This window comes from Vulpes lagopus, chromosome 3, assembly GCF_018345385.1.
Source record: "Vulpes lagopus strain Blue_001 chromosome 3, ASM1834538v1, whole genome shotgun sequence".
Taxonomy (NCBI): domain Eukaryota; kingdom Metazoa; phylum Chordata; class Mammalia; order Carnivora; family Canidae; genus Vulpes; species Vulpes lagopus.
In genome coordinates, this window is record NC_054826.1 from 117,488,601 (window position 1) to 117,511,978 (window position 23,378).

Below are 23,378 nucleotides of genomic sequence, written 5' to 3' on the forward strand. Positions count from 1 at the left end.
TCAGTTTGTACATGGTAATTAATCAGGCATAGCGACCAGAAAAATAAAGGTCTCTACAAGTATAACTTGTATGTATCACAATTGGAGCATTTTAATGACCTTACACCTAAAAAGAACAGGTTTCTTGGTGGCTTTGTGTAATTCTCACATTAAATGTAGTTTCCTAGGAGATTATTCTGTTTTTCCCTCTGAACCTTTCATTCATCTAGAAGTCTAATATCAGTTTTGGAATTGATGCTTCTAAAACATTTTGGAACCAAAAAACCCCTCTGTGAGATGTGTAAATCTTCACAGAATTTTAGTGCAGTTTATTGTGTTTAAAGAACATCATTTTTTCCCTTTTTCCTCTAACTTAGCAGAATTAGAAATACTTACCATTGTATCTGCAATGGCTGCTTGTAGAATCACGAGGCGGGCGGCTCCTCCAGTGCCCTTAGTACCAAAGAGCAAAGGCTGGATGTCAGCTTCAGCGAAGCAGAAAGTAAACCTAAACAAATGCCTTTGCCAAAATAAGATTTTATTTTGAAAGTCATTTGAAGGACAGGAAGGAAGGAGACCCAAGACTCAGCGGATGTAAATTCTGATGCACATTCTTTGCAGCCCCCACTGTGGTCTTTGTCAGGCCAACAAGTTGCTTTCTTTGGTGATCCCGTGTTCAGCTTCCTAGACAAGAGATCTTTTCCCATAAGCCACCTTCATTCTTCTTGTAGAGCAGAGCTTTGTTTCCAGGAAACAGTGCACTGGTTGGAGATGGGTGTTTTTTTAAAAACATCAAGGTAGATCTAATATGTTGCACAAAGTGGGGCGGCTCAGCCAGAGGTGAAGTGGAAAGATTCTGGAAAGACAAGATTCTGGGCATGAGAGGAACAACCTGGCTGTTACCTTTCCTGACAGAGCTGTCGAAGTATCTCCATGTTCTTAAACATGGGTCTGGATGTTCTCAGATCACACAGTATATATAACTTATAGAATTATCTAAGACATAAGGGGTCCTGCACTAATGAGAAAAAAGCAGCTGTCTGCATATTCCTTCAACCCAGGCGAATGCCTGGCTGGGACCTGACTTCTCCGCTGATCCAGACTTAGGGTCTGCGGATGGCATCCTAAAAATTACTACCCACTAAAAGCAAAGCGGCTGCACTCTAAACATTTGTCTCTTACAAGTGAAGAAACCAGGGTGCAGAGATACAAGATTTACCCAACCTGTCCATTCTCACCTCTAGTATTTGCTGATCATCTTGCTGCAGCCAGAAATCCACGTGTGGAAATGGCATCCAGGAATACGGTCCTATACGAAGCTGTTCTGTCTCTGCGTCGTAAATACTAATCATCTAAAAGAGAACATTTCAAGGGCAGAAGCTAAGGCATGTTCTCAGCCGCTCAAACCCCACCGGCAATGCCAGCCCCAGTGTAGTCCCAATAATAAAGCTGCTCGAAAATGTCTCCTAGTAACTAAAGCCACTACCGCACTGCGTAACGTGCGGTATTTCAGTCCTGACAGTCCGCTCGGAAGACAGCATTCTTCCCCTTTGGGTGAAAACCTGAGGCTCAGAGGGACAGCACTGTGCCGGCAGCTGCTCCGGAAAACCCTGCCTCGTCATCTGTGCTCCAAGCAACCCTGCGGCCTGCGCCAATCAATCGAGAGCAAGCAAAAAACACTTGTAGACACGCCCATGTGCTGAGCAACGCACTCCTGGAAGCAGGTCCGCCGCTGGCGGTTCCTCACCAGCAGTGTGCGGGGTTGGTTCCCGAGGCCAAACGAGGCTCTGAACGTCAGCTGGGGCAAGGCTGCGGTGCCACTGGTGAAGGGCACTAGCGCTCTTACATTTTCCAAGGAAAACGTCCACATTTCCTCAGCGCTCTTCAGGGGCCTGCAGGGGCGCTTTCTAGTCTCGCTTACTGGAGCGCGAGTGACAGGATCCCTTAAGGCCTGGTTTCAATGGCCTGGGACTCTCAGGTTTTTATTTTTCTTTCAAAATTAAGGTCTTAGTATTAAAAAGCATCCCGGGCAATCAGACTTTTAAAAACTGATCTGAGCCTGCTCTGGGAGTTCTCCCTTTGCTCCAGCGGCTTGATCTCCCAGGACTTGGGGGAGAGCGTGTGCTGCCAGGTTGGCAGCCTTTCCCCCGGCCCAGCTCGCCTTTCCTCGTGGGAAACTTCTAGGTAAAGGTGCACAAAGTAAAGGGGGCTCCTTGTCCTCGGATTGGATGGTGGGGACACACATTACCTCCTTCTGCGCCCTCAAGGCCTAGAACTGGGGACATGAGCTTATAACTTAAAAATCCTTCCCGTGTGTGCCAGGTGATCCCTGACCACTTGAGCGCTTTAAGGAGACGCGCAGTTCCTTTCTAAGGTCTATAAAACTGGAGGCTTTGGAGCGTGATGCCCTTCTGTTCCCCTTCAACCTTCAACACAAAGATGACTCACTGGTCCTCCTGTTAAAGCTCGGGCGGCACGCAGCTCCTCCTCTGGGCCCCGATCTGGGAAGGACGCTCTGTAAATCTCCGCAGTCTTGATGTTGACCGCTGTGGAGGGCACACAGTGTTTTCTTGGACTAAAGACACGAATGGCAAGTTTGCACGGTCTTACACCTCTACTACCACGTGCAATGGAACTTGGTGAGTCTCCCCCCGAGAGAGACAGAGAGACAAGGAGGAGAGCCATCTGGTTCAGGTTCCACCGTGAGGTGTCTAGCTTCCCCCCCGGTGGAGGAAGGGCAGCCGCAGCCCTGGAGCCAAGCCCTTCGTGCACACAGCTGGGGCCCGCACCAGACCCCGTCAGACTGCTGCAAACGCAGGGTGGCCCCTCCGTGCCGAGCAGCCCGCCTGCCACCCCTCCAGGCCTGCCTGTGGCACGCCTCCCTGCTCAGCCCTGTGACGGAGAGGAGCTCTGGATGGCTCAGGCCGAAGGGTGGCCTGGGATCGTGGCCAAGGCTGGTGCCTTTGCGTATGTCTGAAATAACAAAAGTTCTAGGGGCTGAAATCACGATCACCTGCACACCAGCCAGTAAGCTGCGACGGGGCGGCAGTCCTCTGCACACTTAGCTAGTGTCCCCCCAACTCTGAACCTCGGGATGCCTCGCGGGAGAGGGTTCTGGGTTTTCTTGAGCTGGAAGAGCTTTATGCTTTCCTTTAGGGGGAGCTTTGTTCTCAACCAAACCTTACTGGGCAGCTGACGTGTGACGCACAGGCCGCTCCCGCCGGAGCAGGCTGGAGGAGAGTGCCGACCACGGGCAGCCCTGTCGCCCAGCACCGCTGGCTCTGCCTCATGTCCGCTACCCGTCGCAGTCTTAGGGTGTGGGCATCCTCTGTTTTGTAGACAGAGGTCAGAGAAGCCGGGCTGTTTCCTGGGGCCCCCCGGGGTGGGGGGGGCACGCAGAGGAGCCAGGAGGGGACAATGACCACAAGGGGGTTCACAACTAGGTCCGGTCAGCCTGGAACCCGAGCCTGCCCTGTGAGCATGGGACTGGCCTCCGACCCTCAAAGAAACGTGCTACTTACCAATGCCATAAATTATTGGAAAGTGGTTTTCGTTTTCTTCCCGGTCGTTTAATTCTGACCAAAAAGAAGAAAAAATTATTTTTAGGATCTAATTTCTTTTTTTTTTTTTAATTTTTTATTTATTTATGATAGTCACAGAGAGAGAGAGAGAGAGAGAGAGGCAGAGACACAGGCAGAGGGAGAAGCAGGCTCCATGCACCGGGAGCCTGATGTGGGATTCGATCCCGGGTCTCCAGGATCGCGCCCTGGGCCAAAGGCAGGCGCCAAACCGCTGCGCCACCCAGGGATCCCTAGGATCTAATTTCTAAAACATGTTCCACAATTGCTCTCATGTTCTATAACTAAAGCCAAGAAGGAGCCCACACTGCAAAAGGGGGAAAAATCAGAACACGTAAGGGCCTGTGACCCTGCGTCCCTGCCAAGTGCCAGAGCAGCCGGGTTTATATCAGCAGAGCGCTGCGGCCACCACACTTGGCTGGGGGGGGGGGGGGGGGCACGCGGGGGGGCACATCCTCCCTCCTTCCCAGGAGCCGAGGAGGCCTCTGAAAATCCCCAGCAGCCACGGCTCTGGGTGTGAGGGAGGGGCGGGCACAAGGGGGACACGTGTCAGCAGCGCTGGCCTTCATCTCCTGCCACCGAGGTCCTCACGCAAGGTCCTGCTTTAGGGGTGAGGGCACCAGCTTCGGGGACAGACGCCAGAGCTCACCTGTCACACACAATGTCACTAGGTGAATGTCCTCCTCTTGTCTGTCAAATTCACCTACAACGAGAATTTTTCATTAGCGGCGGGCAGGTGGCCGAGCCGTCCACGGAGGCCAGGTTCCCGCAGACCGACGCCACGGCGCCCTGCCTGCCAAGTGACAGGCCTGTCCCTGGCCTCAGGCCCAGAGGAAACGGACTGGGGCCTTTTCTCTCCCTTCTGGGGCTTCGAGGGGGGCAGCTGACTCAAGCTGTTTAAGTAACTTTTTCCATGATCATCAGTCATAAACAACTTGATTACTGTAAAAACATGTGGAAAACACGCGCAAGTGTAAGAAGCATTTGGGTCTTCAATGGTCCAAGCATGTGGGTTTTTAACGCCCAAGACTGCGGCGGTGAAGAGCACGCGCATCCCTGCTGAGCCCGTGTCCCTGGGGAGCCATGTCCCTGCTGAGCCTGTATCCCTGAGGAGCCTGTGTCCCTGCTGAGCCCATGTCCCTGGGGAGCCCGTGTCCCTGGGGAGCCCGTATCCCTGAGGAACCCGTACCCCTGAGGAGCCCGTGTCCCTGCTGAGCCCACGTCTGTGCTGAGCTGTGTCCCTGCTGAGCCTAATCCCTGCTGAGCCCGTGTCCCTGCAGAGCCCGTGTCCATGTGGAGCCCGTGTCCCTGGGGAGCCATGTCCCTGCTGAGCCCATGTCCCTGGGGAGCCCGTATCCCTGCTGAGCCCGTGTCCCTGCGGAGCCGTGTCCCTGCAGAGCCCGTGTCCGTTCTGAGCCCATGTCCCTGGGGAGCCCATGTCCCTGCAGAGCCCATGTCCCTGGGCAGCGCACCGGCACACACACGCCCCACCCCAGCCACACCCCTCCCTATCCCCAAGTCCTGCCAACCGGCTACTTCTCTGCTTCTTTGCTGAGGGACTTTAGCGCCCTTCCTAACGTGCAGAATATTCCTCCTGCCACCTTTGGCCATGAATCCCTGAAGCTGCAGATGATGTTCTCAGACTCCCAGCTGGGAGCTGCTGGGTCAGACGCGGCCTGCTCCGCCCACAGGCTGTCCCCAGTGTCCCTGCGACTGTCCTGGGGGTACAGATGCCCTCCGCCAGCTCCCGCAGCCGTCCCTTTTCCTGCAGGCTGCTCTAAGGCGGGGAAGCACGGCCCCGCAGGGCTCGAGCTTTCTGCAGATGCCCGGGCACTCCTTACACCGCCCAGAGGGCTGACTGTCCCAGGCCACCGAGCGCTGCTTCCCGGACACCCTCACGCCCACCCCGGGCCCCTGCACGAGGCCAGGCCGGGTCGGGCCCCTCTGACCGTTTGCACATACGGGGATTTTGATCCCAGCGACGGTGGCTGCAAATTTTTATCAGGGTCGAAAAAGCAGTGCACTTACTAAGAAGCTGGTGAGTAAGTTTTTGTGACAACTGCCTGTCGTCACTGAAGCCTCCCACGAGGTGCACCTCCAGCCTGGCAAAGAGACGGGACGGTGGTCAGAGGCCCGCACAGCAGCCACGGGCCCTGCGTTTGCCTGGATTTCAGCTCCGCTTCGTGAAGCCTCGCTCTACGGCGGCGCCGCCTTCGGGCCTCGTCCGAGCCGTGGCGCAGGGAGGACGCGTCTGGGCGGCACTGGGGGAAACGGGGCAGGCTGCCAGGGCTGCGTGAGCCTCTGGGGACCCCGCCCAGGGGCCCTGAGTGCCAAGGGGAGCCGGGGGTCACGCTCTGCTCTGGAAGCACGGGATGTCCCGTCGGTCACCCACCCACCGCAGGGCGCTTCCAGAAGCTCTTACATGGCTCAGCCCAAGGGGGATTGGGGCGTGGGGCCTTCGGGCGGGGACTGCGGTCCGCCCCTTGCGCTGTCCCCCTCCACCTCACCTCCGTTCCCGAGGAGGAAACGGGGTCTGTTCCTAAAGCCAGGCGTCCCTGGTGCGCCGGCACCTGCAAGCTGGGGAAGTCCTGCCACTCCCTCGGGGCGACCCCCCCCCCGCCCCCCGGGGACAGTCACAGCCCTGGGAAGCCTCATGGCTGGGAACCCCCAACTCCCTTCCTGGAGCCCGTGTTCCCACTGCCCTCCTCCATGAACCCCCTTGTCCGCAGCCTGTGACAGCCCGGGATAGCACCTTCTATGGTAGACAAAACCTCAGGAAGATCCCCGAATCGGCCACGTGACCAGCACAAGCACCAGATCAAGCAGCCCCCACAAACGTGGACCGGCAAGAGAAGCCATGATCGCCACGGGGCCACAGGTCCGTTCACCCAGTCATCCTGCGGCGGACCCCCCAGAGCCACAATGTTCGGCCCAGAACAGAGCAGGAACACCGCCCACCATGTCCCCAGCGGCGGGCAGCAGGGCCTGCGCCCAGGTAATGAGCACACCTGGTGCAAAGTAAACTCCCCAGGTGTCGCCTGTGCGGGTCACACGCTCCTGAAGCTGGCCCAGCCTGGTGACATCAGTGACACTCAGGCAGAGAGCCCCGGGCTTGGTGTCCAGCTCCGCCCAGCAGCCCTTCCGTCCAGGCCCCGTCTACTGCACTTCCCAAGGCCCCCGGCTTTAGAGTAGGGGCACCCGGGGCAGGTTCCATCTACTCTGTCTGCGGCTGTGGCCTGGGCGCCTGTGACAGGGTCTGGCTGGGAGGAGGCCCCCCCCCGGGACAAGGAGCTGCCGGAAGAACAAATGAACGAACACCTCTGGGTGGAGCATCTAAAAGCAGGTGAGGTTCAAAGTCACACCCCGTGTGTCCGCCCCACAACCCCTGACGCGGGGCCAGCACTGTGCCTGTTGGTCTCCCACAGAACCAGCCACCACCGCTGCGGCCACGGCCACCCCCTCCTCCCCAACGGCGCTTGGTTCCGACGGCACGAGACAGACTAGCGTGGGGCTCACCTTCCACCCTGAGCGTGGTCGGAGAAGGATTTGATGGAGCTCATGATCAAGGGAACCTCTGCTTTGGTGTCGGTTCCATCACAGTGGGTCAAGCAGGTCGCCCCGTTACCTGCAGGAAAGGGCAGAATGACTGTGGTCATTCCCAGTGAGAACGCAGCGCACAGGCACATCCACTCCTGGCCCTTCAGACCTCCTCATGCGGAAGAAGAGATCAAAACTCCTGTGCTGCCCCGTCAAGCCTTCTGACCCAGGCTCCGGGGGGACACCCAGGCGGCTAGAGAGGAGGGGAGCAGGGTCAGGCCACACACGGGACACTGGGGGACTCAGGTGCAGACTCCTGACTGTCCCCCACGGGGGCCGCTTTAAGGATCGGTTTCCTTCATGGCTCGCACCTACCTGTGTGCCTTAGGACCACAATGTGACAAGTGGTGGCATCGTCAGAACCCAGAATGGAGATGGAGCCTGTTTGAAAGAGAAAGAAAATAAAATATCCAGGAGCCTTGGGGGGTAGCACCCAAATCACTGCTTCCTAACCTACCATCCTTTGGGGAGGTCACTGCAAGCTCTCTTTGCTGAACATACAGAAGGCCCTGGGGTCCCACTTGTTGAACAGACTGACCTCTGAGAAGTCTGGCTCTTTCCTGTTTAATTAAAAAAAAATAATAATGATGGAAATTAGTGAGGATGGAGTCCCCAGGGAGGTGGCGGGGGTCCAGCAGGCACCTAGGCCAGAGACGTGCTCACAGAGCCCGGCGTGTATGCGCACGGGATGGGGGCTGAGGCACGGGCATGGCAGGCACTATGGTGGGGGACAAGGCAGGGGTACAATGAGATGCTATTCTTTATGGAACCCATGAAATGGTATTGCTGGGAGCAAGGGGCATTCCCTGCACAGCTCTGCAACAGGGAAGGGAATCGGGGCATCTGGGCGAGTGCCCCAGTGGGCTCCGAAGCCACAGCCCTCGTGGAGGAGAGGCTAGGCCCGTCCCTGCCCCCTGTCTGGTCCCCCCACTTCAGGGCACCGCCCTGAGGATGCCCCCCAAAACCTGTGCGCTCCCCTGCACTGCTCAGAACACCACGGCTCGGGAGGGGGTGGCGTGGCCAGGGAGGCGGAAGGCTACGTGGGCAGATGGGTGGAAATGCAAACTGAAAAGATACGAAAGTGGAAAAAACCAAAACCAAACAAACAAAAAACCACCTAAAGAGCTAGAGCTACGCCCTTCCCACAGCAGGGCTCAGGCTCTGAGCTTTCTGCAAATGCTCCCTGACGGGGCCCCACGGACAGGCTCAGAAAGCCGGGACGGATCCGGATCCGCGGAAGGCAGGCTGTGTGAATGTCGGTGTCCAAAGCTCCTCTCCTCTAGCCCTGGCATCAGTGCCTCTGCGGGTCCCGGGGAGCGTGAATCGTGCGTGCAAGTCCCGCATCACTAGCCTGGGCGCCTGAACCTAACGTGTCACAGGAGGGAAATGAGGCTGGAACTCAAGTTTAAGAAAATCTTAGGCAGTAAGCCTAGGAAAAAAATTTTTTTCAATAATAATTAAACTCAGGTGGTTAAACTTTTTTTTTTTTTTTTTAAGATTTCATTTATTTATTCATGAGAGACAGAGAGGCGGATGGAGAAGCAGGCTCCATGCAGGGAGCCCGACATGGGACTCAATCCCGGGTTCCCAGGATCAGGCCCTGGGCTGAAGGCAGATGCTAAACTGCTGAGCCACCCGGGCTGCCCAGGTTAAACTTTTTAATGAAAACGGAAACTTTTTTTTTCAAAGACATCAGATTGATACAATTTATATCAGTAAGGGATACATAAGATGTATCATTTTTTCCTAACTTGCAACAAGCAAGTTCCCCCCAGAACAAATTCCTCCAAACCGCAAAGGCAGAGGAGGTGTGTTGGGTCTGGACTGCAGCTGAGCTTTATGGTCCCCATGGGCCGCTCCCTGTCCCCTGACTGCTGCTCGCTTAGCTTGGTGCTTGTTGACGTCATAAAGCACCAGATGTAAAAAAAAATCAATCGTGATCAGCTTCATTAGTTATACAGGGTCTGTTTCTTTTCATAAACTTTCATTAATCGGAAGCGAGGCAACAAGTAGTGGGACAGCAGCTCCACAGAACCAACCAGAAGGACAGGAACTGGCCTGTCAATCAGCCGGGCAGGGGCTGCACCAGGCAAGGAGGTACCGGTGTGCTTCACCGTCTGACACTCAGAGCACCGCATGTCGCCAGTGCCTTTCAGTGCAATCTGCTTCTCGCCTTCATTCAAAATAAGGAACAGGGGGATGCAGCTTTCCCTTGACCCTAATTCCTTTACCACATACCTGCTTTATTCTTTTGGGGGTGGGGGTGGGGCGAGGAGGGCAGAGGCAAAGTGTCACCACCCAGAAGCAAAGCCACGTGTGAGCATGAACTGCCACCTGCATACCCAAGACCAGAACTCACGACGCCCCACCCCTGCCGCCCCAGCCGGGCTCCTGTTTCCCCAGACAGACAGGAGCGTAAATTATCAGAAGAGATGATGCCACAGAGCGAAAAAGAACGTGTCGTTATGGTTTTCCACTTTATGGAGAAAAAAAAAGCTGAGCTAACCTCCTCCTCCGTGGAAAAACACCGAGAGCTACTTTAGAAACTCACGCCCCTTCCTGAAATAGAGGTGCCCGGTCTCCTGAACGTCTGCCGTTCTCGGGGCCCCCCGTTCATGCAGAACCCCCTCTGCACCAGTCTCTCGCCTCCCAATCCCTCTTCCAGAAGCGTCGCTCGCCCAAGCCAGGGCTCTGCGAACTTTTCTCTGAAAAGAGCCAGATAGGAACTATTTTGGGCTCTGCTGGGGTGCGGTCTCTTGTTGCAGCCACTAGGCTCTGCTGTGTAGCCTGAAAGCAGCAGGGACAACACGTAAACAAAACGGATGGTGCTGTGTCCCCAAAAGGTTTTATTTATGGGTGACACTGAAATCTTAATTTCACGTAATTTCACACATGGCGAAATGCTACTCTTTTGATTTTCTACTTCCCACTCCGGGGTTTAAAAAGGTGAAAACCGTCAGTGGCTCACGGGTGGTCCAGACATCATCGGGCCCCGGGGCAGGGGTTAGCTGGACCCCTCGCGTGGCCAGCTGCTTAGTAGGGCCACGGGTCCTTCCCCCTGCTGCTGGATATTTGCAAGTGTCCCTGCAGATGCTCCTGCCCTCTTTCCCAGATGCCGTGGGCTCCTTAGCCCGTGCAAGGATGCAGACGCCACGGCAGCTGTTTCCCTGACCCTGCGGCGCCCCCCAGGGCTGCCGGCCTCACTGCTTCCACACGCCTGTTCTGCTCCGGGTCATCATCTGGTGCAGTTCTCTGGACCCACACTTAGCAAGATGCTGCGGGACCGGCTTCTGGGCCCTGGTGACTGGGAAAGAGCAAAGGCTCGAGGACAGAGCCCCAAGGGACATTCTGTGGTGCTGGCTGTGACCTAGACCTGCCTTGTCATGCAGTGGCCACGAGCCATGTGCCCTGAGTGCCTGACACAGTTAATATGTAGGACCGAGGGGCTGGGTTCTCCTGGCTGGTGGCCAGGGTCCCCATGTGGGCTGCACCACCCACGGCCGCACCACCCACAGGCCCAGGACCTCGGGACACTCCTGCCCCCAGCCTCAGAGTGCCCATCCATAAAATGGGTGGAGCAAGAGCACCTGCTTCCGCAGGCCTGCACGGTCCCCCGTGTCACTGGGACTGGTGCCCTCTGTGCTGGGCAGGGCTAGGGACAGGCTTCTGGTGCCGCAGAGGCCACAGCGTCCCGTGAAGAAGGCACATCGCGGAACAGAGCTCGCAGTATGCTCTCACTCTCGGACGCACGTCACTCATACGCCGAGGGAAACCTCTGTAAAGGCATTTACCCGGGTGCGAAGAGGGGCTGCGGTGGTGTTCTTGACGTTTATATGCTGCTGCTTACAAAAAGGGGACATGCTAAAACTAAGCAGGGACGCCTGGGGGCTCAGCGGTTGAGATCCGCCTTTCGCTCAATGCGTGATCCCGGGGTCCTGGGATCGAGTGTGCTTCTCCCTCTATGTCTCTGCCTCTCTCTGTTGTCTCTCAGGAATAAATAAAATCTTGAAAAAAAAAAAAAAAAAGCAAATCTAATGAAAACTTTCATCGGGCCCCACTGCTTATTCACTGAAAGGTCCAGTGAAACCCGTGGAGCCTGGGTGTGCGCCCTCCCCAGGGTCTCCATCCTGGTCTGGCCTGGCCTGGCCTGGCGCCCTGCGCCTCCCTGGGCTGCCGGCTGCGAGCGAGCCTCCCGGGGTGCCCCGTCCCAGCCTCCCAGCCTCCTGCCTGCGCACTGGGCCTGCTGCCGCCGAAGCCCATCTTCCTAACTTTTTAGCACAGAGATTTTCAGGGGTATAAAAAACCTGCGTCAGGTAAATTCTTTGGGCAGCTGAAGGGTCCCCGCCCTGGCCGGTCCCGCTCGGAGCCGGAGGCTCGGAGCCTGAGCCGGGTGGCGGGGTGGGGGGTGGCGGGGTGGGGGGTGGGGGGTGGCGGGGTGGGGGGTGGGGGGTGGCGGGGTGGGGGGTGGCGGGGTGGGGGGTGGGGGGTGGCGGGGTGGGGGGTGGGGGTGGGGGGTGGGGGCGCGGCCCTCGGAGCGCGCCCGCAGGGGCCGTTTCCTGCAGGCCGAGACCCCCCGGCGCCCCGCACCGCGTCCCCAGGGCCCGCCCCGGAGGGCACACGCCGCGCCTGCGGGAGGCCCCGCTCTGCGCCCCGGGTCAGCGGGGTCAGGGGGACCCGGGCGACGACGCGCGCCCTCCGGCCCGGCCGCGGGGGACCCCGAGGCGCCCCCTGCCCGGAGCTGCGGCTCGAGGGAGGCCCCTCGTGGGGGCGCCTGCGGGGCGGGGCGGGGCCCGGGCCGGGCCGGGGCCGGGGCCGGGGCCGCAGCGCGGGACAAAGGCAGGAGGACGGACGAGACCCGAGCCTTCCGTCAGGGCGTGGCCCCCGCGCGGCTGCGGGAGCAGGGCCCGCTCCTCTCGCTAAAAATACCGGGGGCGGGGGCGGGGGCGAGGTGGGGGAGGTGGGGGCGGTGGGGGCGGTGGGGGAGGGGAGGGGTGGGGGGCGGGGGCGCCGCGGGACCAGCCTCCCCCGGCTCCCGGCTCCCGGCTCCCCGCGGACCCCCCGCCCCCCCCCACTCCCCCGGCCAAGGCGCCGGCAGCTCGGCCTCCAGGGCCCGGCCCGGCGGGGGGAGGGGGGGCCGCCCGGGGTCGGGCCGCGCGCCGCGCTGCTGTGCGGCGTCGGGCAGGCCGCCCAACCTCTCTGGGCCGCCGGCCCCGCTCCCGCAGAGGCCGCGGCGGAGCCCTCGGGGGTCCCGGGGGGCACAGGCGCCCCGAGCCGCTCCGCCAAGTTTGAGCTCCGCCTCGAGGGGGGGGCGGCGGCGGCGGCGGCGGGGCGAGCAGGGTGGGCCCGCGGGCAGCGGCCCCCGGCGGCCTCCGAGCCCCCCGCCCCGCCCCGCCCCGCCCCGCCCCGGGCCCCGCTCACCTCCAGCCGCGGGTGGGCTCGCACGAGGTCCCCGGCCGACTGCGGCAGCCGCACCCGCCGCCCCTCGACGAGCAGCGGCATCGCGGAGGCGGCCGCCCCGACAGGCCCAGGGAGGCGGCGGCCTCCCCAGCCCCGGGCCGCCCGCGGCCCCCGCCCCGCCCCCGCCCCCGCCGGGGCCGCCCCGCCGCGCCGCGCCGCGCCCCGCCCCCCGCGGGCGCCGCCGGGAAGTGGAGTCCCACCGGGGGGAGGGGCGCGGCGCGGCGCGGCGCGGGGGGCGGCCGAGGGAACCGGGGGCGGGCCCGCGCGGCCCTGTGGGAGATGTAGTCCAAGCGCGAGGGAGCGGTCGGCGGCCAGGTCCCCCCGCCCCCCCCCGCAGGGAGCCCTGGGAAATGTAGTCCCGAAAGCGTGGGCGCCCCGGGAGGGCGCGGAGCTGGGCTGACAGCGAGAGCCTGGGCTCGGGCTCAATGACCAGCCAGCCTGGCCGGATTGTGGGCTTTGGGGTCCGACGGCCTGCAGTCAACATCACGGCTCTACTACTCCATCGTGACCTTGAGATTGTTCATCTGAATGAGGAACCTACACTGCTCCATAGCATTATGTTCAATCAATAGTAAACGTTAAACTGCGAAAATAGAGCCGAAACGTTGCTAGCCGCACACATTTTAGAAATCGTCCTAACACTTGCTGCCTGGCGTCCAGTAGGCACTTAATGATGAACCCTGGGACTGAAGATCAACAAGATACCTTCCGTCCCTACTGAGAATAGCTATCTCGAGGTGAAGCTTCCTACCTGGGGGGCTCTCTGTTCTGAATTTGGAAATATTCCTTAAGTAGACCCAACTCCACACTACCTTAACTAAAAGGTAACTTTACAAATTAGCGATGAGATGAGGAGCCACCTCACAGAGCAAGCATGTTGGAATGGCATCTGTATTCCCCCGCCTTAGTTTTTCAAAGCTCCCAAGGGGATGGGGGGGGTGGGGTGCGGGGGGCCACAAACACTGGCCCTTCCTCTCCAGGTGGCACCTCTTCAGCTGGTACCAAGGAGCCAATCAGTGTGGCTGAAACAAACGTCGCCTCTGCCTTGGAAAGACCTCTCCATGGAAGTGCTTCTTGCTTCACTTTCTCACAAGACAGAACAGCTACTGCCTTTCCGTGCATTCCCAATGAATCATCACAACCCTAAAGTACATAGTAGTTATTTCCACCTTACAGCTCACAAGGGAGTTCAGACTTGCTCAACATCACACAGCTGGCTAGACAGACACTAACAACCCGTGACACCTGAGAAGTCCCTGGTCCTTTCACACTTGTATAAATTCACCACTTCTCTTTAAGAGCTGGCCATACCAGACAGACAACAGGGTGGACCCTGGAACTCCTACCCCAAATGAAAGCCTGCTTTTCAATAAGACGAATAGAAGATCCTTTTTCTAGAATTCCCAAGGAAATCCCCCAATTTTCACCCCAAAGATGTTCTTTTAAAGCATGTGCATTTTTCAAAGAAGTGTTTGTTTTCCTGGAATCAGTTCAAGCCTGGGTGGCTCTTGTGGCTGGATGTGCGCAGAGTCCTTGACACCTTGGCTGCCCCTGGAATCGGCGCTCCTCACCAGTGTGTACTTTGTTTCCCAGCACCACCTGCAGCCGGTCTAGTGGTACTTGTGCCTCTTAAACAGAGAAAAGGTTCAACTGCAGTTTCTCATGGAGCTTTAACAGAGATCAGTAAAAACCACAGAAATCATGGCATCAGTGTGAGAAGCCTCTTTATTGGGGTAACTCCCTAGACTCCTTTACTGGTGTAAGAACAAAAGGTCCAGATTAACTGTGCCATTGTTTTATTTTTACAATGTTTTCCCCCTCAACTCCTTTGAAATTAAACAGACTTATTTATAAAGACACCCTTCTACATTAAAACTTCAACCCATAAAGGCCCACTTACCGTTTACTTCTACGGACACATTTTCATGTACTCATTTACCCAGCATACAAAAATCCCACCTTTTTGCCAGTTAAAAAAAAAGAGAGAGAGAACCTAAACGTTCTCAAATGACTTTCCACCAAGTCACCAAAAGAAAATCTGCAATATCCAAAACATTTTAAACCAATAAAAATTTCTATTTTCCAAAAACGTATTTACTCTACATTGCCATCAATATAATTATACAAGAGCATACAAAGCCCTAGGAAAGAGAAGTATTTCATTACAAAATATTTGTGATCAAGAAAATATTGCTTGCTTTTAAATAATAGGAAAAGTGGCAGAAAAATAAATATGTTTAGAGATGTCCATTTTCACAAGTAACAAAAAAAGTACACAAATAAGGAAAGAAGCTAAAATATGCATGAGCTACAAAATGAGCCTAGCAGTGTTTGCACACGTGTTATAAAGTGAGGTTGTTTAGACTCCTCTCTCTCAGTGTTTAGTTATAAAAGTACAAAAAGAGCCTCACCAGAGAAGATCTCACTAAGCGAAATCCATGATGCCAGCAGCCAACAGACCAAGGCTGGAGCTATATGTAACCTTGGTCTGTTGTGGCTGGCAAAAACATTCCACCGAATAACCCAAGACCCCTTTTTCCCCGCCCGTTAGCACAAAGAAATTCTCAAAATGACCAACTGATTCTAGATTTTTAAAAATGAGGAAAACCCAAGTAACATTCCACTACAAACAAGTAGTTCCAGTTCTAACCTCTCCTGGGAGCCTCAGGGTAAAATGCCAACGTGCTATGTTTTATAAAAGTCCAACCTCACTCTCAGCACATGGGAATTACATTTACCCCGAACTTCGCATTTCTTTTAAATTCATTTTTAAACTCACAAGTGTATGATTTGTCTGCTTCTATTTCCCTAAACACTCCATCTCTTCCCTCCAGGATTTCATTGGTCTCCAAAGTCCCTGGAGATTTTCCGTGCCAGCTCCAGCTTCCAGAATCAGGGACCAGCTCTGGCCACCTCTCCACATTCCTCCCGTCCTCTCCGCACCCCATGACAACCCAAAACAGACATATAGTTCCAGCTGAGGGTCAACAATATGTCCAAAGTAAAATCATTTTAAAGACACTGAATAGTGTCTACATAGAGGATTTTTTTCCACTGAAAAGAAATCAGATCAACACAGTCCTGTGACTACGGCTCAGACAAAAACCTATGTGGAAAAATGCAATCGGTTAAAACAGGCTGTTGCCAATATTAGAAATTTCACAATGATGTTGTAAAGCTGAAATGAAATAAAATATACATTAGACAACCCAAGCCTTCAAAATTTATCAAAATTCCATTCCAAAATATTGCACATGATATCCAGTCTTTTCCTTCTGTCTGTAGGGAAGCAAACAGGAAAAAAAAAGTCCATTCAGACACTAAAGTCTACCTTGAAAGTAAGATGCCTGAGGCATGTACTCACTTCAGTTCAAATAGCATGAGCCCTGGCATTCAAGGGCCCAACAGGGAGGAATGCTCGTTTCAATCACAAACCCTTGTAATCAGAGGGGACTGGTCTGGCAGGTATAACACGGGAGGGGAGCCCACACTACTCGCAGGGCTTCGGAAATGCGTGTCAAAGGAGCTCGGAGTGATCCCAACTTCACCCTTCAAAAAATCATCATCTTCGTCTTCCACCACCTCCTATATAAAGAACAGAGATTATCAGTAGGATCCCCAATGGCAGTGTGAAATTTCAAGAATTCCTTTGAGGAATGTGCCACTTCTAGAAAGATGAACATAAAGAAAAGTATCTTAATTTCAGAAACTTCCTCAGACGCCCACTTCAATATTACCAACCACCTACATGTTTGCTGGTCACATGTCGTAACTACTTACATGTGTAAAATGTGATTTTTTTAAAACAGATTTTAAGCTCAGAAAGGGCAGGCAGCATGACACGACATTCTCACTCAGCATCATCACCCTTGTATCTAATACAATGTGAATGAGTGAATGAACGACCCCTGCCCCCGCACCCAAAAAACTATAAAGAAAAAAAGAGCTTTCCAATGATTACTTATGAAAAATGATACTTAAGTAAATTCGAGATTGTTACTTGGTAGTGATGATCATGTGGTAAAGATCTTAATTTATGGAGTTGATTTTTAATTAAACTTCACTACCCAAAGTCCACTTATAAAAGTTCTAGTTTAGGGCAGCTCGGGTGGCTCAGTGGTTTAGCACCTGCCTTCAGCCCAGGGCATGATCCTAGAGACCTGGGATTGAGTCCCACATCGGGCTCCCTGCATGGAGCCTGCTTCTCCCTCTGCCTGTGTCTCTCATGAATAAATAAATAAAATCTTAAAAAAAAAAAAAAGGGGGGGTCTAGTTCACCAAAAAAACAAAAATTCTCTTCATAAAAAGAACATAACCTGAGCTTGGATTTTTGTGAAGGCAGAATGAATAAAATGTAGTGTTTTTTAAGTGTAACATTGCTATTCACACCGGAAATTCCAAGAGTGCTGAGTCACGAATTTACCTTTTTAATGGGTTTCTTAAACTCCTGAAGCTCTTCTGCATTCATGTCTTCCCATATCTGATAAACAGGATCGATGAATTTCTTCGACCTGTCGACAGTGATCACATTTCAAAGTCAAGCTTGATGCTATACTGAAGGTCAGACTTGTCTGGCTCTTTTCCCACAGGATCCATTACCCAAAATAAACACTATGGCTCAAATAATCATTGTGCCAAAAAATACTGCTATGTCACAGTACTGTAAATAACATAGCTCCTTGTTTGTAAAGCTTCATCTACTCAGCGTATGAAGCAACTGCTTCTCAGCTTTTTATTTTCAAGTGAAATTATCTCTCAACTCTGCAAGAACTGATAATGAGTTAGAATATATCCAAAGGAAAACAAAATTATATTACTCTGGAATTTCATTTTTTATCTTCTTATAGTAAATTTACTAAAAATTAGTCTGGGGAGAAAAATCAATGTGGTTTCAGTCAACCAAGACTTGGGGGACCAGATAATCCTCAGTTATGGTGTTGCTAGTCAGTAAGTGCACAATAAGCAGAACTCCTGCTTCCTTACACAGATGCATAGTTGAAGACTGGCCTGGTAGTTTTTCACAACTACCCATCTAGACATATCACGTAGCTGCTGTTTATCCTTTGCAACAGCACGGACTGTGGTCTCCAGAGGAAGGAACAAGTCGCTTGGCAGAAAATTCTGAGCCACGAAAAAGGCAGCATCCTCCCTATCCAGACACCTCTATACCCAGCCCCTTGCATGTTGAAACCAACAGGTTTACAGAAAAACAAAAAATGAATGAAAAAACCTTTGGCATCAATCCAGGGTTCTTCCTGAATTGCAGGTATGCACACCCCGGAGTGCTCTGGGCACCTGCCGCCTCTGACAGGCATCGTCTGCCTTGGGCCCATGACATACATGCAAGGGGACCTCGAGCTGCTGATAAACAGATATGAACAGCCACCTAGGACAAAGGAGCCCTAATCCTGAGAAAAGCAAATACACAACCCATGTAAAGTCCCCACTGCCAGGTCAGTGGTCTAATTGTACCTACCTCTTAAGCACACAAGGATCGAAGGGGAAGAAGGTGTCAAGTGGGTTTGTGCAGGTTTGCACCGAGTCCCCTCCAGCTGTATTTCTAATAACTGGCAGCATCTGGCGATTGTTCCTCTCAATGATAGTGTAGCAGAAGACCAGCTGGTATTTACTATGGAACAACAAAGCCAGACATAGACAGAAGGCGTTAATAGGGTGGAATTACTCTGCGCTGACACGCTTGTTCGTGTGTGACAACTATTCTGACCACACAGATATTGTCAAACATAACAAGTACAAGAAAAAATAACATAAAACAAGAAGCAATGCTTTTAGGGTACAGCTTTCCGGGCGTACTGTTTACAAGCTTGACAAGGAGAGAGAAAGTGTGGCTACTGCTTTCAGCACGAGAGTGGCTTAGATTAACAGGCATGACTCACTAAAAATGAATGTGTTCAAGGTATGAATCTCTTTAGCTGGCAAAACTATGTAAGCTGTCTAATTTACTTTCACTATTTGTAAGAAAATTAGAAGATTGGTGAAAAGGGGGTTCAGGATTTACTGACAGGATCATGGTTGCTGAGGGAGAGTCTTGGCTGTTGAAGTGAGGACGGTACTGGACATGCCTGTAATGATGCCCCTAAGCTGCTGTTCCCAATCCTGAAAAAACAACTTCATCCCAACAAAGGACTGATTAAAAAAAAATTAACAGGACATGACACAACAGTCAAAATCAAGTGCAACTGTATGGGTCAATAGGAATCCCAAAATCATTAAGGAAGCAAAAGCAGGAGTCACAGAACAATACATCGGCTTGACACACACCACTGTTCCTGGCTCTTGGCCTCACGTCTCACCCCAGAATTCCACTGTCCACCCGACCCCATACCTATAGCCTCTCAGACAGCCTGCACCCTACCTGAGGCCCTCTGCTCCCAGCCCACAAATATTCTAGGAGCTCCTGTCTCAGCTTTTCTTCATCTGCTGCTTCCCACCTTCCCGCCATGTGCTGGGCCTTTCACACCCCAGACCTTCTTGCTTGCTCATTCCTTTCCTCAATTCTGTTATCATTTTTGAAATCTCAGGACAGCCCCCGAACTAGTCCTCAGGAGACAGAATACCTTGAACTACAAGCCCAACAAAAGAAAAATAAGGGCCCTAAGTAAGAGCAGCAAGTGATCTAAAGGGGACTAAATGATGAAAGAATTATCTTTGTCTTGTACCAGAAGAGACTCCTAGCTGTTATAGATTTTAAGCCATGATCCTAGCCTGAATATTCTGATCAAGGGCTCAGAATCTCCATCTCACTTTGTATTTTAGGCAGAAGAATTCGGAGAGGACCAGAGACTGCCTGTGTTCACATGCTGGCTCTGCCACCAGGGAGCCCCTTCTCATTAGTCATCCCGTCTCTCTGGGCCTCCACCTTCTTTTTTTTTTTTTTTTTTTTTTAAGATTTTATTTATTCACGAGACACACAGAGAGAGAGGCAGAGACATAGGCAGAGGGAGAAGCAGGCTCTATGCTGAGCCTGATGCAGGACTTGACCCCAGGACTCCAGGATCAGGCCCTGAGCCAAAGGCAGATGCACCTAACCACTGAGCCAGCCAGGTGTCCCTACCTTCCTGGTTTTAAGCAGGGCTTACCACTACAGTCCTCACACCGTGAGGACAGTGAGCTGGGTGTGATACCCGTCCAGGTGTGCAGGGACACAGCACCTACTCTGCACGGCCTGGAGTCATGGGCCTGACTGGACAGCCCCTGTAAGAGCCTGTCTCCTACTGGCGTAACCCTCTCACATCCCGTCTGTTTATCATCCTAATGAATATCTTTGTAAAAATCATAAAAAAACAAAAGCTTAACTGCAATGTTTCCTGCAAGTACACGCTTACTGGTTTTTACATGTTTTATGCTTATTAATTTTACTGAATAATTTCATAGAAATTTAGGAGAATTGTACAATACTGACACTAACATAAATATATATATATATATATATATATATATACATATCTTTTTTAAAGATTTTATTTTTTTTATTTATTCATGAGAGACACAGAGTAGGAGAGAAAGAGGCAGAGACACAGGCAGAGGAGAAGCAGACTCCGTGCAGGGAGCCCGACGTGGGACTCGATCCCGGGTCTCCAGGATCACGCCCTGGGCTGCAGGCAGCGCTAAACCACTGCGCCACCGGGGCTGCCCCATATATATATTTTTAAATAGTTTCCCCCCCGTAAGGTAAAAATAACTTACTTTGTGATTGCAGCAAAAAAGTTAACTACCGAAGGCAGACAAATCTTCAGGGGATTCAGCTGACTCATCACTATACGTTCAAAATTTAGACTTTGAAGGTATCTCAAACCTTTGATTAAAAAACAAAACACTTTATTAAAAGTACAAACATAACAGTCTAAGTATCTTTAAGCAGCACAGATTATCTCACACATCAAAAAAAATTCTCACAAAGTTATTTGCAGAAATGCTTTAAATAATTGAGGTCCATGTAGTCACACAATGCAGAGCCCCACAGAATGTCACCAGGCTTAATCACACCTCCTTACGACGAAGTCAACTTTTCTAAAGAAAACAGCGTATTCTTTCAAAGACACAGGAAGTAAACACACATCTGTAGTGAGCAATGAACTTCTGTGACAATTTGGAAGTTGGGTACTTGTAAGCTCAGCATATCCTGAGTTTGGGGGGGGGTGGGAAACCCACGTGATTTGATTTCAGTTAATCACGAAATCAATACGAAGCTGAGGCAACACTCAGTGTCCATTCCCAAGAGGTAGTGACTATACAATTTGGAGTTTCTCCTTCCTTACTTCCACAAACAGATACATATGCCAATCTGACAAGAGCAAACAAACAGCAAGACCTGAATGTCTAAAATTATTAGTGAAGTTGAGCAAATTATTCAAGTGTGCAATAGCTGTTCATTTACCAGTTGTGTTTTTTTTCACAAGGAAACTAGAGAGGTAGAAGTAAAAATTACATAGCTACCACTCTCCTGGAACAAGTAAATATAGTTCTCTCCTATATTAGTAAAAGAAAGATAGCACGCTTATTTTTAAAGGCAAGCAAGCTAATCTACGCTTAAGTACATTTTTCTTAGGAGATTCTTTAATGTCTTTTTTTTTAAGTTTTATTTAAGTAATTTCTACACCCAACGTGGGGTTTGAATTCACGACCCAGAGATCCAGAGCCCCGTGTTCTTCTAAGCCAGCCAGACACCCCATCTTTGATGTATATTCTGATAAAAGTAACTAAAAATGTCATGGCTTTCAATAACTACATCCTCTTTAACCAAGACTCTTACCATTTTTTAAAATTTAAATTCAATTTGTCAACCTATCTTACATTTACACAAAAAAAATAGATACTTTGCTTACGTTGTGCTAAAACCTTGTCCTTCTCCTGATTTATACAACTAGTCCTAAGCTTTTTAGAAGTAACAGGATATAAGTAAATACATACAATCAACACATACAAGTTCAATTTCAGAGCTGTGGTTCTCACCTCTTAAGGCAGCTGTGCCCTCGAGGAGGACATGTGGCAGTGTCTGAGAATTTGAGTTGTCACAACAGAGTTGGTGGGGGAAGGGGGACCTAATGCTACCAGCATTTAGCGGGTAGAGTGCCAACCATCATAGAATGCCCAGGACGGCCCCCACAACTAGAGAACCAGCCCCAAATGTCAGAGCTTGAGAACATTTGGTTTAGAGGAAACAGCTTATTAAACCATTTGAATTATTCATGCAAATAAATAAAACCATTTAAGTTGACTTAATGCTATTCTTGTCACACTAACCTGATAAACAAGCTTCATCTGGTAGATTTAAAATATATACACAACCCTCAGAAATTAGCAAAACTGAAGATTAATGCTTAAGTCCTTAGATAAAGCAGAGTAACTGTTAGGACCCCAAGCTTTAGAATCATACCCATCTGGTTTTATTCTCTAATCCTGCCAATCAATATCCTGTGTGTGCCTAGGCCCCACAAGGGGGAATGATGCCCACTCTTCAGGGGCCATCCCGAGGACAGCAGGGAGCACTGTGCCAGGCCTCGCCTCTAAGAACAACATCTTCACGGTTCACAAGTACTCTAGATGCCACCCTCTAAAATGGAGTGCTCAACCTCAAGTCCATCCTCTGCTCCAGAGGGGCTACAAAGGGCTTTAGGAGCTCAAGGGCTGCTGGAAAATAAGGGTCAAAGTCTGAGTGCATGGACATTATTCTGACTCCAGAGTTTTCATGAAATTCTCAAAAAAGTAACAACTCTCCCTTCTAAAGAGTGACTGGCATCCCAGGAAAATCCAGTTCACATCTGTCAATCCCACATCACTGACCTTCTTTCAGGTTTCCACTTAATAGCTGCTTGTGTCTGAAAACAAAAGTGTAGAACACAGCCTGGCAAGCTGAGTAAAAGGGTCCGTGGAGCGCAACGTCACAAAATGCCTTTGCTCCTGAATCCTGGTTGTTAAGGTAGATGTGCAGCCAGTTAACCAAAAGATCTAGGCATGATTTTACAGTACTAGGGAAAAAAAAAATTCAAGTCAACTTCACTTGCTTCATAAAAAAATAACAGTGACGTAAAAGCACACCAATTGCCTCTCACTACAAAGTCAGTCTGTAAGATTCTTATCTATTTATTACCCATGAGCACAGAGAAGCAATCAAAGGAAGGAAAAGTATGGGCAGAAGGGAAGACAGCTTTTCAATTGTAAGGTAGAGTGCACAGACCTTCTAAGAAAAACAGGCCCCTAAGGATGCCTGAGGTCCCAAGGGATGGACAAGTGCCTCCTTATCAACTCAGAAGGACTTCTCCAACAGGCTCCCTGACCTCTCAGAGGAATAGGGCCACAGAAAAAGGCACATTTAGCAATATCTCACAAGGAAGAGATAGTCCAATTGAGTTCATCATTCTCTACGGGATTCTGATGAAGTTCTGTGGCCATAAGTTAGGGCAGCATGGACAGGTGGCTTTTAGTTGTTGGGGAAGGGTGTGTAACAGCATCCTTGCCCAAACACATCTTCACAGATCACTGGAAGAAGTAGGCCCAGAGCTGGCCTCCTAAATAGATCTATTACCTTTAAAACGGTTTTTTCTTCAGCTTTAACAGATACAACTGATTTGTAATGCAAATGAAAAATGACAAACCTATAATAAGAATCAAAACAGTATACAGCACTGTAAAATAATCCATGAAGACAAATGAGTCTTCACATTTAAGTGTAACCATCCAAAACAGATGACACAAGCTTTCTATCTAAGGTTTTATATCTAAAGGAGACATTTTATTCTGAAATTG

General features: G+C 51.8%; 2 protein-coding genes across 3 annotated transcripts in view; both read right to left on the bottom strand.

The window, feature by feature from the left end:
- Positions 1 to 500: 500 nt before the first annotated feature.
- NTAN1 (N-terminal asparagine amidase) lies at positions 501 to 12,756 on the bottom strand. 2 transcript variants are annotated; one of them, XM_041749906.1, is made up of 10 exons: positions 12,573 to 12,756; positions 7,612 to 7,714; positions 7,470 to 7,535; positions 7,074 to 7,182; positions 5,586 to 5,659; positions 4,207 to 4,260; positions 3,501 to 3,554; positions 2,428 to 2,525; positions 1,218 to 1,331; positions 501 to 835 (listed from the first exon to the last, which is right to left on the bottom strand). In XM_041749906.1, the coding sequence occupies exons 1-10, from the start codon at positions 12,651 to 12,653 to the stop codon at positions 656 to 658; spliced, it is 933 nt and encodes a 310-aa protein (XP_041605840.1). In that variant the 5' UTR covers positions 12,654 to 12,756; the 3' UTR covers positions 501 to 655. The 2 variants fall into 2 exon arrangements, with proteins under 2 accessions (XP_041605840.1, XP_041605841.1); XM_041749907.1 differs by lacking the exon at positions 7,612 to 7,714 and having other exon boundaries at positions 12,573 to 12,704.
- Positions 12,757 to 14,318: 1,562 nt separating this feature from the next.
- RRN3 (RRN3 homolog, RNA polymerase I transcription factor) overlaps positions 14,319 to 23,378 on the bottom strand; it is a 29,442-nt gene continuing 20,382 nt past the window's right edge. The window contains exons 14-18 of the mRNA XM_041749905.1: positions 22,416 to 22,600; positions 20,319 to 20,427; positions 18,088 to 18,240; positions 17,035 to 17,122; positions 14,319 to 16,196 (exon numbers count right to left, since the gene is read on the bottom strand). Coding sequence (XP_041605839.1) covers positions 16,035 to 16,196; positions 17,035 to 17,122; positions 18,088 to 18,240; positions 20,319 to 20,427; positions 22,416 to 22,600 — 697 coding nt within the window. The 3' untranslated portion in view covers positions 14,319 to 16,034. The remainder of the gene's footprint in view (positions 16,197 to 17,034; positions 17,123 to 18,087; positions 18,241 to 20,318; positions 20,428 to 22,415; positions 22,601 to 23,378) is intronic.